This window comes from Megalobrama amblycephala, linkage group LG7 (assembly GCF_018812025.1).
Source record: "Megalobrama amblycephala isolate DHTTF-2021 linkage group LG7, ASM1881202v1, whole genome shotgun sequence".
Taxonomy (NCBI): domain Eukaryota; kingdom Metazoa; phylum Chordata; class Actinopteri; order Cypriniformes; family Xenocyprididae; genus Megalobrama; species Megalobrama amblycephala.
The window spans coordinates 466,409-481,586 of NC_063050.1; the positions used below are offsets into that span (position 1 = coordinate 466,409).

The 15,178-nt window shown below is 36.8% G+C and overlaps 1 protein-coding gene across 1 annotated transcript in view; it reads right to left on the minus strand.

Annotated features, from left to right (window-relative positions):
• Positions 1 to 4,657: 4,657 nt before the first annotated feature.
• Positions 4,658 to 15,178, minus strand: part of LOC125271057 (NACHT, LRR and PYD domains-containing protein 12-like) — a 37,021-nt gene continuing 26,500 nt past the window's right edge. The window contains 3 exon segments of the mRNA XM_048194996.1: positions 4,658 to 5,579; positions 7,710 to 7,877; positions 12,791 to 13,701. Coding sequence (XP_048050953.1) covers positions 5,545 to 5,579; positions 7,710 to 7,877; positions 12,791 to 13,701 — 1,114 coding nt within the window. The 3' untranslated portion in view covers positions 4,658 to 5,544.

Sequence of the window (15,178 nt, forward strand, 5' to 3'; positions counted from 1 at the left end):
GAATCCATGAACAGCATTATTAAACACTTTTCTGAGGCTGCACAATATATTAAAAGCATTTAAAAACTATATTATAGTATAATGGTATTGTGAATTCACAAAGGCTGTGATTCAATTAAATCAATATTTTTTCAATATTAGTTATGTGCATCTCCGAGTGGCTCATTCACAGTAACTGCTTCTCCACATTAACTTTTATCGTTTACGTGAGTGGAGTGTCTCAAACTGCATCTCTGCACATACTGTGAGTTTGTGTCGCTTATGACGTTCATCTGGGAACACTATGTGCACCATTTAATCAGATTCGTAAGGTAAATTATTTATAAAACCTGTGCCAACATATTTCAGTAGCTGTATCATTTCTTTCGTAAAGAAGTGGCCAAATATTAAAGATTAAGTTAACATTTTAATTAAATGTTGGTTGGCCAATATTGAATATTAAAGGATTTGATTTCAAATACTCGAATAACTGTAGAAATAACCAAGTGATTACTCGATTATCAAAATAATGTTTAGTGACATCCCTACTCACCTGGTGTCAAAGGTCACTGCTTCATCTTTGAATTTAGGAAGATCAGGCAGTGATTTTAACCTCATTAGAGTCACATTGGAGTCTACAGATGAAGATATCACTCTATCCAGACAGAAATACAGAACATAGAAATAATGTTTTACATTTATAATGAGTCGGTCTGTTGTCTCTAATACTGAATTTTTATCTCACCACCTAAACACTACATCACTGGGGTCAGAGGTCACTGCTTCATCACTGGAGTCAGAGGTCACTTCTTCATCCCTGAATTTAGGATGATCAGGCAATGATCTGTGACTCTCCATTGACATACAGCAGGGTTCTGGAGATGAAGATCTCTCCCTGCTCCATATGTTCCCCATAATGAGAAATTAACTTCAGACCTGCATATGGAAACACTGAGAACAAAACATACATAACATTTTGATTATTCCAGTAAGTACAGTAAAACACACACACACACACAAAACATTCTTGAGATTTATGTGCTTCAGATTTTGTAGTTGCAGCAGTTTGTGGAGGATCCTTTTTTCTGAAGTCCATAAAGTACTTCAACAGCCTGAATCTCTCACTGTTCAGAGGTTCATGTGTTTCTGCTGCTGTAAAATGACTCACTGACAGATTCTCTGTGCCAGCCCTCACATCAAACTAACTGATAATCACATTTGATTAATAACTCTCTGAACGCTTCGACGCAGAGTCTGTTTCTAATGCTTAATAGTGGTTCTCCATCCAAAATAACGAGTCTCAATGTATTCAAGTGATGCAGTTAAACAATCAGATGAAAAAACAACAACTATGAATCGCATCAAATCAGATTTAACTGTCAGCATATGAGTCCAACAGATTTATTATTATTTGTAAACAGTGATGATTGTTATTGTTTCAGGAGTGTCAATGAACAATGTGTTTCCTAGAATAAAGTGTGAGGAACAACAGCTAAAGGTTAAACACAAAGTGAAGCTAACCGATGGCTTAATTGCGTCTCAGTCTTTGTCTGGCATGAGAAAAATAATAATGAGTTACAGTGCGGTTTATACTACAAATATCTTTATTAAACATTAATTTACAGCATTTACAGTAGCCACTGTTCAGTCCAACTCAACTGTTCCTAATGAGAGTCTTTACCCCTCATTAAAGCTCCAGATCAACCATCATTTCCAACATTTAACACAATGATCAGACAAGAAATTCAACTATAAATAAAACACATCTATATGAACTATTTTGAATTGGTTAATTAAACACACATAAGACAAAATGACAATGAATAACACTAACTACACAAATGAAAAAAGACAATAATTAAATGCACAAATGTGTCTCATCAAGTTTCACTGCACTTAATGGACTTTAATCTCAATCTGACATCAAGCCTAGTAGGCTATATTTCCTGACAAGCCAATGTATTTTGTGAAAGATTATCACAGCAGTGACACTGATGAAGTGATGAAATCAAAATGCAAAACTAGCAGGGCTGAATTATTTGTGAAATATAAATTCAAGTCCTACAGTTGATATTACAATTTAGTTTTCGCCTCATAGTGCAGCAGATAGATGAACTGTAGTGAACTGTTTTATTGTACTGAGTGTTGATACACGGACTTTAGGTTTGAGCCAGATAACACACCCAGTGTCACATGATCTCAGTGATCTTCAGTTCAAATGTTTTTTTTTCACAAGTTTCAAACTTAGAGGGTAAGGCATATTCATAACAAATCTGTGGATCATAATTCACCTCATCATTAAACCTGAGCTTCTACTAATCTTCCCTTTTCCAGTAGATGAGAGGCTATAATGTGTTAGAAATGAAAATAGAACGATCATGGGAGTCATAAAATTCAACATTTAATATCATTACAATGCAGTTTAAATTTATCAAGTTAGACTTCATAACAATGCATATGACAAAATATTATACAATACTATGAGAAGACTTTAGAAGACTATCTGAACTTACCTTGACAGTTCAGTCTCTGAATGATGTCTTCTCATCAATATAGGTTTAAACAGTTAAAATGATTAACTAGAGGAGTTTATCCAGCAATCACACCACTTGACAAACAATGTTTCACAGTTCACTTTCCACAGACAGACTGAATGTCCTCGTCCTGTATATATTCAATTACATAGACAGACATGTATTGTGTGTTAAACAGGACGGTCCACTCTGCACTTAATAAATCTCAATCTTTACCAATAGGTTGAATAGGTCATATTTTATCAGTCTTATACAGCTAAAAGTGAGGACATTACTATCTTATGTTTTATAATTTAACAGATTTTATGATTAAATGACCTCAGAAAAGCTCCTGTCAGACTCTCTTTGCATGTGTTGCATGATTCAAGTTTAATGGTTTCTTGTCTCGTGTGCCCACACACTCCCAGAGCCAATGTGATGCGGTGTCTGGGGAGTGATTGGGGGTTCAGATGCCTTGCTCAAGGGTATGGTATCGTGTCAGATAGTGGATTGTAGTGTCCTGAGGAAAAATTCAATTTCAACAACATGTACACTTTAAACAAAAATGGTGCTAAATAGCACTAAAAGTGGTTCATTGGCTTGTAATCATAGGGGAACCACTTTAAGTGCTATATAGCACCTATCTTTAAAGTTTCTATACAGTACCGTTGTCAAATGGTGCTATGTAGAACCATAAGAGTCTCAGTGAAAACAGTGAAATGCATGGCAGCACATGGAGCCTAATGTTTAATTGTTTAATGAAAATAATGGTTAATGATCGTTAAAAAATAAACAGTCAATGACTGGCAGAAGCATCTCCCAAACTGTAAAATTAAGGTAATTTAAAAATTAAGTTTTTTTTTATTTTTTTATTTAAATGTTTTTACAAAAACAATTACTTTACAGATATTAATCAGGATTATTATTGTGAAACATTGTCTGTGAAATGCCAATCTCTTGCAATCAAGTCTTTACAGCACACATGCATGAGTTAATCAGCAGTTACACAGTTACTGCCTTTAAATAAATCAACATCAGTGTTTCTCAGCTCATCATTGACTGAAGTAGACTCTACACTTCAGAACAACGGTGACCCACAAAACACAGATAACAGAAACAAAACATTAAACACTACCAGATCTCTCTAGAGCACAGCATCTTCACTTATTACAAACCAGTATGACTTTATTTCTTTCATACAAAACTTCTATTTTATATCTGCACTGAAACTGTAATTTTGACCTTCAACCGTTTGGAGGCCATTGAAGTCCACTATAAGGAGAAAAATCTTGGAATGATTTCATCAAAAACCTTCATTTCTTTTCGACTGAAGAAAGAAAGACATGAACATCTTGGATGACATGGGGATGAGTAAATTATCAGGAAAATTTTATTTGAAAGTTGACTAATCCTTTAAGGCTAAAGTATGTATGGGGAATTTGAATTTAAAATATATAGAATATTAGTTTTTGTGCATTATCCCATGACAGTCTTACTTTACAGCACATTATTCAGAATGTCTACCATTCAGAATATTTGCCATGCAGCGAAATATCTAAATTATTCTAAAATTAAATACTGAGACAACAAAATAAAGTTTACAAAAAAGAACTTTCATTTGATAAAGAATATATTAAATGTTCCCTCATTGCAGTTCTGTCACAACTCTCTGAGTTTTTGGCATGGTAATGGGTATGACAATGTTGATATGTTTGGTCTTGGCAGAACAGATCTGCTACGCTGCTGCTGCTCTTGATTATTGCTGTTGTTGCTGCAGAGCAAGTATAGGACTTGCAAGACATGCGACTCTATACAGGTGGAGCTGGGGAAGGGAGGTATTCTGAAGCGTGCTGCACTGCTAAGGCAAATGCTACTCATGTATTCGAAGTTTGAGCATGCAAGCTCATTGGCTACTAATACAGCAGGAACCAATCATCTGTGTCCTATAGATAATGATTTGATTACAAGCAGGTTGAGTTAAAGGACCTATTAGCCTGCCCATTAGAGTTTCATGACAGAACATTGTATTTCATCAAACTCTGTGTGTTTGCAGAGGAACATTATTATATGAGAAAAAAAAGCTGGATTATATTTGCCACAACTATACTTTATAGTAAAATTCTTAATTTCATAATTTATGTACAAAATGAAACAGAAAAGTTGGCTCACCAAAAATAGAAAAATATTTATTTTATGTTCTCACCACAGGTGATGCTTCGAGCCTAATGGCTCTTCATCAGTCAATGAACACAAGAGCTGCATCTAAAATCACATGCTTCCCTACTATTGAGTAGGTGAAAAACACTGAGACAAAAGAAGTGTGTCTGAATTCACAGTACTCATAAAACAATATCAAAACGTACACGGATGACCTGCTACATCTGGCGAGATTCTGAAGTTTGCAAATGATGGACACTTTCCTATCCCATGAGGCCATGGGAGAGGATATATGAATATATGCCCTTATACACACAAACCCGTATCACATAATCCCACATGACAAAAAAAAAGGGCAACAAACAAATCACATAACTAGAATAAAAGTGAAAACATCAATTAGCTGAAAACAAACATATACATATCAAGAAATACCTGAAAATATGAATCAATCAAAAAATTTCAATCAGAAAATGACTGCAAGAAAACAAAAAAAATACCAACAACATAACGAACATAATGCAATAAATCCACACATACAGATCAATAACATAATTAAAGAAAAGGCTGAATATCAAATTCTTCATTGAGACCATTAGATTATAATGGATTCAAAGTGTAAATCCAATATGCTTCACGTTTTAAAATCTTTTTTTATATATATCACCCCCACATCGAGGAAGTTTAACATCTTCAACACCAACGTACTGCAAAGTCAAATGTCTTAATTCTAAAAAGTGTTGTGCCACTGGACACAAGAAGTTTGTGTACATCTCTGTGAGAGTTGTTGGTCTCTCAAGCCAGCAGAGGCTGAAGAACAGTGAGAGATCCAGCAGAAGATGGGGATGTGACACATGATGTACTCCTGGATTTCCTGATGTGACGGATGATGGTTTCAGTTTTCAGATTTACTGTCCTCTGTAGCCGAGTCTTTGAGAAAGAGGAAAAGCGATAATAGGTCAAAGAGTAAGAGATCTCACGGATTCTGGATTCAGAACTACGAACTGTGTTTGGACTGAAATGCCGTTACATCTCAGGTGTGCATTATTTACTGATGGACCAGAGTCAATTTTTCCACTTATTCTATGCTACCCACACCACAAGACATTGTTCTGATGTTGTATTTCAAGACATTTGTCAGGTTTTTGTCCTTAAAGCTCTCTTGTGTGTAGGACTAATGCCTTCCGTTGCTAATTACAAAATGTCAGAGCTAGTAACAGAGGCTTGAGCCACTGATAGAAGACTAATGCAGTTATTAGTACAGTTATTGGAGAGAGGCATGTGTGAATGACCTCAGTCTGTGTGTCTCTCAACAGTGTTCGACAGCAGCCTCTCTAATAGTGAAACTGTAAGCTTATCTGCTTCAAAAACAGCAGTGTTTTTACCTCACTAGTGAGAAATGTCATCTATCTTTAAAGTTGCCAAACTATTTTACTGATGAATTTGTCAGAGCAACGTGGTCAACACGAGTCTGTATGAGTGTGTGTCCGTACTGTACGAGTGTGTGCGTTTCAGTGAGAGAAAGACAGTATGTGCTTTCCATATAGTAAAACATAATTTTGTGGTAAAAAACATGGAAATAATTTGTTTTTATCATATTGTTTACTATATTTATTAGCTTGATCAGTGTCATTGTGAGTTTTGTTTCTTTTGCTATAGAGTGCCCCAGGGATGACGTGTTTTTGTAGGCCAACCCGGAAGTTAGCGGCGCACGGGTTCCCTTGGTTGAAAGCCTATGCATTTTTCCCATAGACTTTTGGAAAATCGCAGAAAATAAGCTCTGTGTTTAACAAAGGGTTATGACATTTACACGTTTTGTCTATCAAGATAATCTTTACAAGTTAACACAACATTTATAGATTTTGAAGCCTATATAAAATCGTCAGATATAAAAGGCTAACAGTAGGCTATAAACGGACTACAGCACACCAAGGTCGCGGATCAACGTCGTCACCACCAAGCTTCCTCAAACTTTATTTAGAAAACAACTTTATTTATAAACATGCTCGCTGATTATGATCTGCGCTGTTTACGAATACTTATCCACTTTTTCATGAGAATTGCTGGCCAAATGTCCCATTTTTAATGATGACGTCAAAAGTCCCCGCCAAAGGAAGTAGTCCCTTTTAGCAATTTGTTAGCAACCGCCAATTTTAAGACACAGTAAAAGTTTAAAAAAAAATCACAAGTGGGTTATAACTGGTGTGTTTTATGTCATAGATCAAAACGTGAAAAAAACCCATAGACTTGATGGCGTTGGAACCCGAAGTCCTAAAATGCTAACTCGCTTCCGGGTTTTGCCTACAAAAATGCGTCATCCCTGAGGCACTCTATTGTCGGCTGTAAGGACCTTTGAAAGAACTGAAATAATTTGGCGAAGTGATATGGAACTGTAATGCGGTCAAGACCTGCCTGGAACTACTGTAGCTGTAAATAATTGCACACCTTAGAACATTCATCAAATTCAAGCATTCAACAGCCCGTAGTATAAGGTGTAAATAGCAACCATATTATGGCGAATGATCAGATTTTTTTATTTTTATATTATTAATAATTTGAGTTTACTTCACTCATATAACATACTTGACCAGCTACAGAGAAACTGGTAGCCAGGCAACAGACATGTGACCAATCCTGAACGTCATTACATGCATTCTACCAGTTGGCTAAGTGTGCTGAGAATTCTGGGCTGAGAACTAAGCTGAAGTGTTAATATAACTGGAGCCGTTCCTTACTGTCCTTAGAACTGTTTGGCTCGATGGTGGAAAAGCAGCTTAAGTTATTCTCTAAAGCAGTGCTTCTCAAACCTGTCCTGGAGCTGAGCTGTGAATCAACAGCACTGAACATTCTGCTTGTCTTCTTTATCTAACACAACCAATTCAGCTCTTGCAGTCTCTACTAATTTGATGAGGAGTTGAATCAGGTGTGTTAGATGAGAGACATACAAAATGAGCAGCACTGGAGAACTTTCTGAGAATCCCTGTTTAAATACTGACAGCTGTAAACAAACATTCTGCTAAAAGTCAGTTATTTAAAGTTCCTATTTAAATTATACAGTACCTTCATTGATCCTTGTTGCCGCATTGTGTACTGCAGGGTTTAAGATGTAGTTGATGTGTACTGGGCCCGTGATAGTGTTTCTTGTGAGTACAGGAGCGTTTACACTTGCACCCGTGTCAGCTGTTACATCAACACTGTCTCCAGTGGGAGTGTTACTGCTCATCTGCACTGAAATAGAGACAAAGGCACATATATAAGCTTCTTAAAGTGATTTCATGACATCTTTATTACCATCCTTGTGTTTGTTTGCTGACTGTTCAGGAATATTGTTCTAGTTCATCTTCCTCAGAACGTTGAGTGTCTCACCACACTCTGCTTTTATGCTCCGATCAGGATTTTTTACAGCCGTGTTAATCTACATCTATTTTAGTGTCTTAAAGAATTACTTCACTTTCAAATAAAAAATTTGCCCAACCTTTACTCACCCTCAAGCCATCCTAGGTTTATATGACTCTCTTCTTTCTGATAAACACAATCGGAGATACATTAATAAATATCCTGGCACATCCAAGCTTTATAATGGCAGTGAACAGAGGTCACGAGTATGAGCTGAAGAAAGTGTCTCCATCCACATCCATCCATAATAAACATACTGCACATGGCTCCGGGGGTTAATAAAGGCGTTCTGAAGCAAAGCAATGAGTTTGTGTAAAAAAAAAAAAAAAACCATATTTAACAAGTTATGAAGTTAAATATCTAGTTTCCACCAGACCACCTACCCTATTCAACTTCAGTCAGTTAATCTTTTTCCGTGAGTTGAATGGGAAAGGTGTAGGATGTAGCGTAAGCATTTTGAACTGCGAGAGTTTTACTTTATAACTTGTTAAATATGGATATTTTTTTTTACAATAAGGCATCGCATCGCTTCGCTTCAGAAGGCATTTATTAACACCCTGGAGCCGTGTGGAGTACGTTTATGATGGATGGATGTGGATGGAGACCAGTGGCATGCAGTGGTGTTCTGAAATGAGGAGGCACATTTTTTTTATGAATCAATGTAAATTCATGTGCATTACTCTTAACGTTGACATCTTCCTTGTTAAATGAACATTACTTTACAGTACATCAAAAAAGAACAATGTAACTGTTATAACAGAGACACGGAGGCAGGAATAAAAGCAATGCTGGTAAGTTTATTTGTGGAACAGTAGAGCAGATGATGAAACAACGAGTATATGGCAGTTCTTGAATGGATGAAGGAATGTGATACTGTCCTTTGATGTCTTACAGATGCCGATGGAGGGATGAGTAGAGGGATGACGGCGGAGACACTCACACACACAAGCAGGTAGGTACACGAGGGGACCAGGAGACGAAGGAGCTGAAGGAGACGACTGGAGCAGGTAAGTATAGCTTTTAGGAGTCCTTGAGGTAAGCATACAGATGCTGTAGTGCAAACGAGACCGGACAAATGCTGTGTGTGAGTGTGGGTGCTTTATAGTGCTGATGATTGCAGTGATAATGAGGTGCAGGTGACGGTGATCAGTACTCAGGTGATTGCGTGCGTGGGTAAGGCAGTGAGGTGGAACCTGACGTGTCTGTGACAGTAACAATGTAATGTTCTATTTATCAAAACCAAGTCAATCTCATCAAGTTAGTGTTTTAAGCATTTCTACATTCATTCCAAAATAATAACTAAAGGCAATAATAATTTAAACAATATATTTTATTTTGTGTATTGCAGTTTTTCTTTTTAATTGTCAACTTAGGCTATTTTGGATCATCAGTCATGTTCCGTAAACACCGTCTGTCACAGACACGAATTGTATTTTTAATTTCATCAAGCTGATTGCACTAAAAAAAAAAAAAAAAAAAAAAAAAAACGCACACTGCAAAAAATGCTGTTCTTACTTTGAGTTTTTGTCTTGTTTCTAGTCAAAATATGTTAAAGTTCTTAAATCAAGAAGCATTTTTTGACAAGTAAAAATTATTTTCTTGTTTTTAGGAAAAATAACTCAAAATTAAGTGAGTTTTTCCTTAAAACAAGCAAAATAATCTGCCAGTGGGGTAAGTAAAATAATTTTAATCCAAACTGAAAACAAGATTATATAGCTTATTTTTGGTTTGATATAAGATTATTTTACTTAACCCACTGGCAGATTATTTTGCTTGTTTTAAGGAAAAACTCAATTAATTTTGAGTTATTTTTCCTAAAAACAAGAAAATAATTTTTACTTGTCAAGAAAATGCTTCTTAATCTAAGAATTTTTAGATATTTGGACTGGAAACAAGACAAAAATTCTAAGTAAGAACAGCATTGTTTACAGTGTCATCAAGCTTTCAGTCCATTTCAAGTTTGATTTTGACATGACAAAGAAGTGATATCTAACTCTGAAAAGTAAGTAAACAATTAGTCTTCTGATTGACGCCATTATTTGTTCAGTCAAATTGACGTGCGGAACGTGCACGTCAACAAGAGGCGGGATTTATCGCACAAACATATCCATAAAATCATAAGCATAAAATCATATCCAATCATAACCAATTACATCCAATCATAGCGCGATGAAGACATTGCCTCCTCTCACGTGACTTTCCCCCATTCATTCTCAATCACCCCCCACAAAACCCACCGCACGCCAGGGATCAAATGGTTTTCTATGATTTTCTATGAGAGGAAAGGGAGACATGACTCCATAGACTGTAAAGCATGACTCCTCTGTGTAACTTCACCTGCGGGTGTCGCTGTTGGGCAGTGTTCCTTAAGAAAAACGTGTGACTTGCGCTCTTTTTAATGTCATAATTTGTAATATTTGTGTTGTTTTATATGTAATATGGATTATTTTCCCATCCTATTTTTTTTGAGGAGACACTGCCTCCCTTGCCTACTCGGAGGAAACGCCCCTGATGGAGACACTTTCTTCAGATTCATACTCGTGACCCCTGTTCACTACCATTATAAAGCTCGGATGTGTCAGGATATTTATTAATATATCTCTGTGTTTATCAGAAAGAAGAGAGTCATATACACCTAGGATGGCTTGAAGGTGAGTATAGGTTGGGCTAATTTTTCATTTGAAAGTGAACTAATCCTTTAAAAACAGATTTTTTTTGGAATTCATTTAAAAAATAACAAAAAAACAAAGTTCCACACTGTTTGCTCTAAAAGCTTTTGGAAACCAATCATTTTCACCCAAAGTAGTAGCATGATACCATTAAACATTCAAGAGTCAGATCAGAGGCTTCAACAGTGTATGGTCTTCACTTGAGCGGGCTTTTTCTAAATGCAGTATGATTTCCATTTACATGATTGTGACTCACACTCAGTAACTACGTTTAGCGCTGTGGTTGTTCATATCATGTACTTGTCTAACTTTAATTTTTTAAACTATATTGTTACACACACACACACACACACACACAAAAGCAGTGTTTCCCATGCCTGTTCCTGGAGGCACACCAACACCACATTTTCAAACTATTCCTGATCAAACACACCTGAATCAACTCATCAGCTTATTAGAAGAGACTCTATAGCCCTATTCGGACAGGATTAGTTTTACATGGGGAGGTGGGGGTTAAGTAATTATTACCAGAGCTTCTCAGTGATTTTAGTCCCATCCAAATGTGCCATCTCAGTAATCATTACAGACTAGACCCATATTCGGACTGGATTAGTTTTACATGGGGAGGTGGAGTAAAGTAATTTTACCTCAGGACATCTGTAATATTAATTGGCCAATTCGCACGGGATAAGACATCTCAGTAAAACTAGCAGAAGTGGGAGGGGTAACTCGATTTACACACTGCCGTCACCTCTCCATCGTCATGTGGGTATACGTTGCTTCCTGATAGTGTGCACAAACACATATAATCTAAATATATAAACTAATTATAACAGTTGGGTCCGATTTATTAATTAAATTCTGATTGGAATATGATGGTAATAGGCACTTAGCTAAAGATAAAATTAGTTTTGTGCCTCTGACAAGTGCTTTCGATCTTCTTTTTGCTCTGAATAGTATGTGGAAAATACTTGAGGTTTGCCACAGACTTGTCCCGCCACCTACAACACAAATAAATGTTTCTTTAAGTGCTTCCATGCTTGAAAAATGCGCAGAAAACTACATTTAAACAGGAAATGACGGAATTTACCTTACATATTTACAGCGGGTCTATTCGAACGGGATTAGTATTACCTGAGGTAATTTTTCCGGACCTTTTTACAGAAGGTAAAAGTCGCCGTAATCTTTACTGACTTTTTCAAGAATGAAAGCGCTTGAAGAAACATTCATTTGTGTTGTAGGTTGTGGGACAAGTCTGTGGCAATGCTCAAATATTTTCTACATACCATTCAGAGCAAAAAGAAGATCGAAGCAATTGTCAGAGGCACAAAACTAAAGTGCATATTACATCATAATACAATCAGAATTTAATTAATAAATCATTTGATCGGACCCAACTGTTATATATAGTTTATATATTTAGATTATATGTGTTTGTGCACATGGTATCAGGAAGCAACGCATACCCACATGATGACAGTGAGGTGACGGCGGTGCGTAAATCACATTACCCCTCCCACTTCTGCTAGTTTTACTGAGATGTCTTGTCCCGTGCGAATTGGCCAATTAATATTACAGATGTCCTGAGGTAAAATTACTTTACTCCACAACCCCACCCTCTAAAAACTGCTGGGTTAAATATGGACAAAACCAGGGATTGGGTTGTTTTCACCCAGCCATGTTTTTCAACCAATTTGGGATTTTTTTTTTTGCCAGCAATATAATAATATAGTAAAAGGCATGTTTTTGCTCACCCCCAAATAGGGGAAAATTTGGGGGGTATTTTAAGCTGAAACTTGACCATACCAGAGACTTATATTACATCATGTGAAAGAGGGCATAATAGGTGCCTTTTAACCCAACCTGCTGGGTTTGTCCATATTTTACCCAGCTTGGGTTGTTTTTAACCCAGCATTTTTTAGAGTGCATGTAAAACTAATCCCATCTGAATAGGGCTTAAGACCTAAAAATGAATGTTCCTGATGAAATAGTTTCAACTGACACAGTTTATCTGCAATTATCTGGACATTTTTAACCCCCTGAATGAGATCTGGCCAGTAGTAAATTGTGCTTTACCTGCTTCGCTATTCAAATTTGGCTCATCTCTCTTTGGATTTATCAGATCAAGTTCATCTTTCAAAATTGTTGCAGTCCAGACCTCCTCCTTATCCTCTTCTCTGATAAGAGTCATTTGAAGATCATTCTCCAGACGTGTTGTGACCTTGAAGTAGTTTGGAGGAGTTTCTCTTCTGAGTGTGATCCCTTCTTTGGGATGGATAGTCAAGGCACCAGAAATGTCAAGAATGTGTGGCGTTTTCATCCGAAATGGCCTGTCAGGTCTGGGATGCAGGATTGGACAACTTGACTTTTCCTCCTTCTCAACTTTTTCTTTTGCACAATCATCAAATGGGAAAAAGTAGACATGTAGAATGAGAGGAACTTTAGAATGCATGTAGAGAAGAAGATCACAGTGTTCATCTACTTGCATTATCCAACTTATTATTAATGTTTTAAGAGAGAAGGATGGTTGGACAATCTTAGCATGGAATCGGGTCAACTGCACAGGTTCTGTGGTTATTCCTTCGTCTTTTACGCTGAGGACTTTCACAGCATCTTTGAGAGAGGGGTCAGACTCTCCTAAACAGGCGTAATGGGGCAGATGAACTTCCTCCAGTTTCCCTGAGATCACCGTCACGTCAATCACTGGACCGATCCGGTTACACTGCAGCCTCTCCAGCTCTTTGTTGAGGAAGTGTCCGTCTACAGTACAGTACTGAAGGGTGACGTCACAGTCACAGACCCATCGCATTCTGGTCCTGACACACTCGTATCGGCCTGGGTCAGTGCTGACCCTGAACTTTGACCCTCCATCTGTACAGGCCGACGGCTCAATCTGAACCCACTGATCAGAATCAGCAATATGGACACAAGACTGGCAGTTCAGCAGTGGGTGAATATTGAGCCCAGAAGGTTTGGAGTCAGAGAACCTGTGAAGAACCAGATGAAGGAGAAAAAAAAAAGAGTGAGAGGTTTTTTTATGCACAACCAAGGTACAAAATTAATAATAAACTAATAAGTGATGGTAACTTTAACTACATTAGTTAGCATGAAATAACAATGAAAAATACTAAAGTGTTTATTAATCTCAATTAATGTTAATTTCAGCATTTATTAAATCATTATTAAAATCAAAAGTTGTATCTGTCAATATTATTTAATGGACCTGAACTAACATGTACTAACAATAAACAATTTTTTTATTTACTAATGTTAACAAAGATTAATGCCTCAACAAGTGTATTGGTATTGCTCATTGTTAGTTACTACATTAGTGAATGTTAACTAATGGGATCTTACTGTAAAGTGTTATCAACAATTCAAAATCAACAACATACTAACAGTCTACTATAAAAACCTAAAGAGTAAATCTGTCACAGATTTACCTAGCCCTATCACCTAACGACTACAGCCCCATTGACTCCCTATGCCAACGCATTGATGAAATTAAAAAATTGGATGTACCTAAACTTCCTTCAGTTAAACAAAGACAAAACTGAAGTCATTGCATTTGGAAACAAAGATGAAGTTCTCAAAGTGAACATGTACCTTCACTCTAGGGGTCAAACAACTACAAATCAAGTCAGGAATCTTGGTGTGATTTTGGAGTCAGACCTGAGTTTCAGTAGCCATGTAAAGACTAAAAAAAAAACTAAATCAGCATATTATCATCTCAAAAATATTGCAAGAATTAGATGCTTTGTCTCCAGTCAAGACTTAGAGAAACTTGTTCATGCTTTCATCACCAGCAGGGTGGATTATTGTAATGGGCTCCTCACTGGTCTTCCCAAAAAGACCATAAGACAGCTGCAGCTCGTACAGAACGCTGCTGCCAGGATTCTGAGCAGAACCCGAAAACATGAACACATCACACCAGTCCTCAGGTCCTTACACTGGCTTCCATTTAGAATTGATTTAGAATTGATTTTAAAGTACTGTTACTTGTTTATAAATCACTCAATGGCCTAGGATCTCAATACATTGCAGATATGCTCATAGAATATAAACCTAACAGATCACTCAGACCATCAGGAACAAGTCACTTAGAAGTGCCAAGGGTTCACTCAAAGCAAGGAGAGTCTGCTTTTAGCTGTTACGCCAGCCGCAGCTGGAACCAGCTTCCAGAAGAGATCAGGTGTGCTCCAGCAGTAGCCAGATTCAAATCCAGACTTAAAACATATCTTTTTATCTATCCATTTGCTAATTGAGCACTGTGCTATGTCCGAACTGTTTGCATTTTATTTTATACCTATTATCTGTTTATTCTTTTAATTCCTTTTCCTGTTTTTGTTTCATTTTTAATGTATTTTATCTTTTTTATGTATCATCTTGTTATTTCTGACTTTTAATGCATTTTAAATATTGCTGTCTGGTTGAAAGAGCTGGGAGAATTAGGAAGAAAGCATT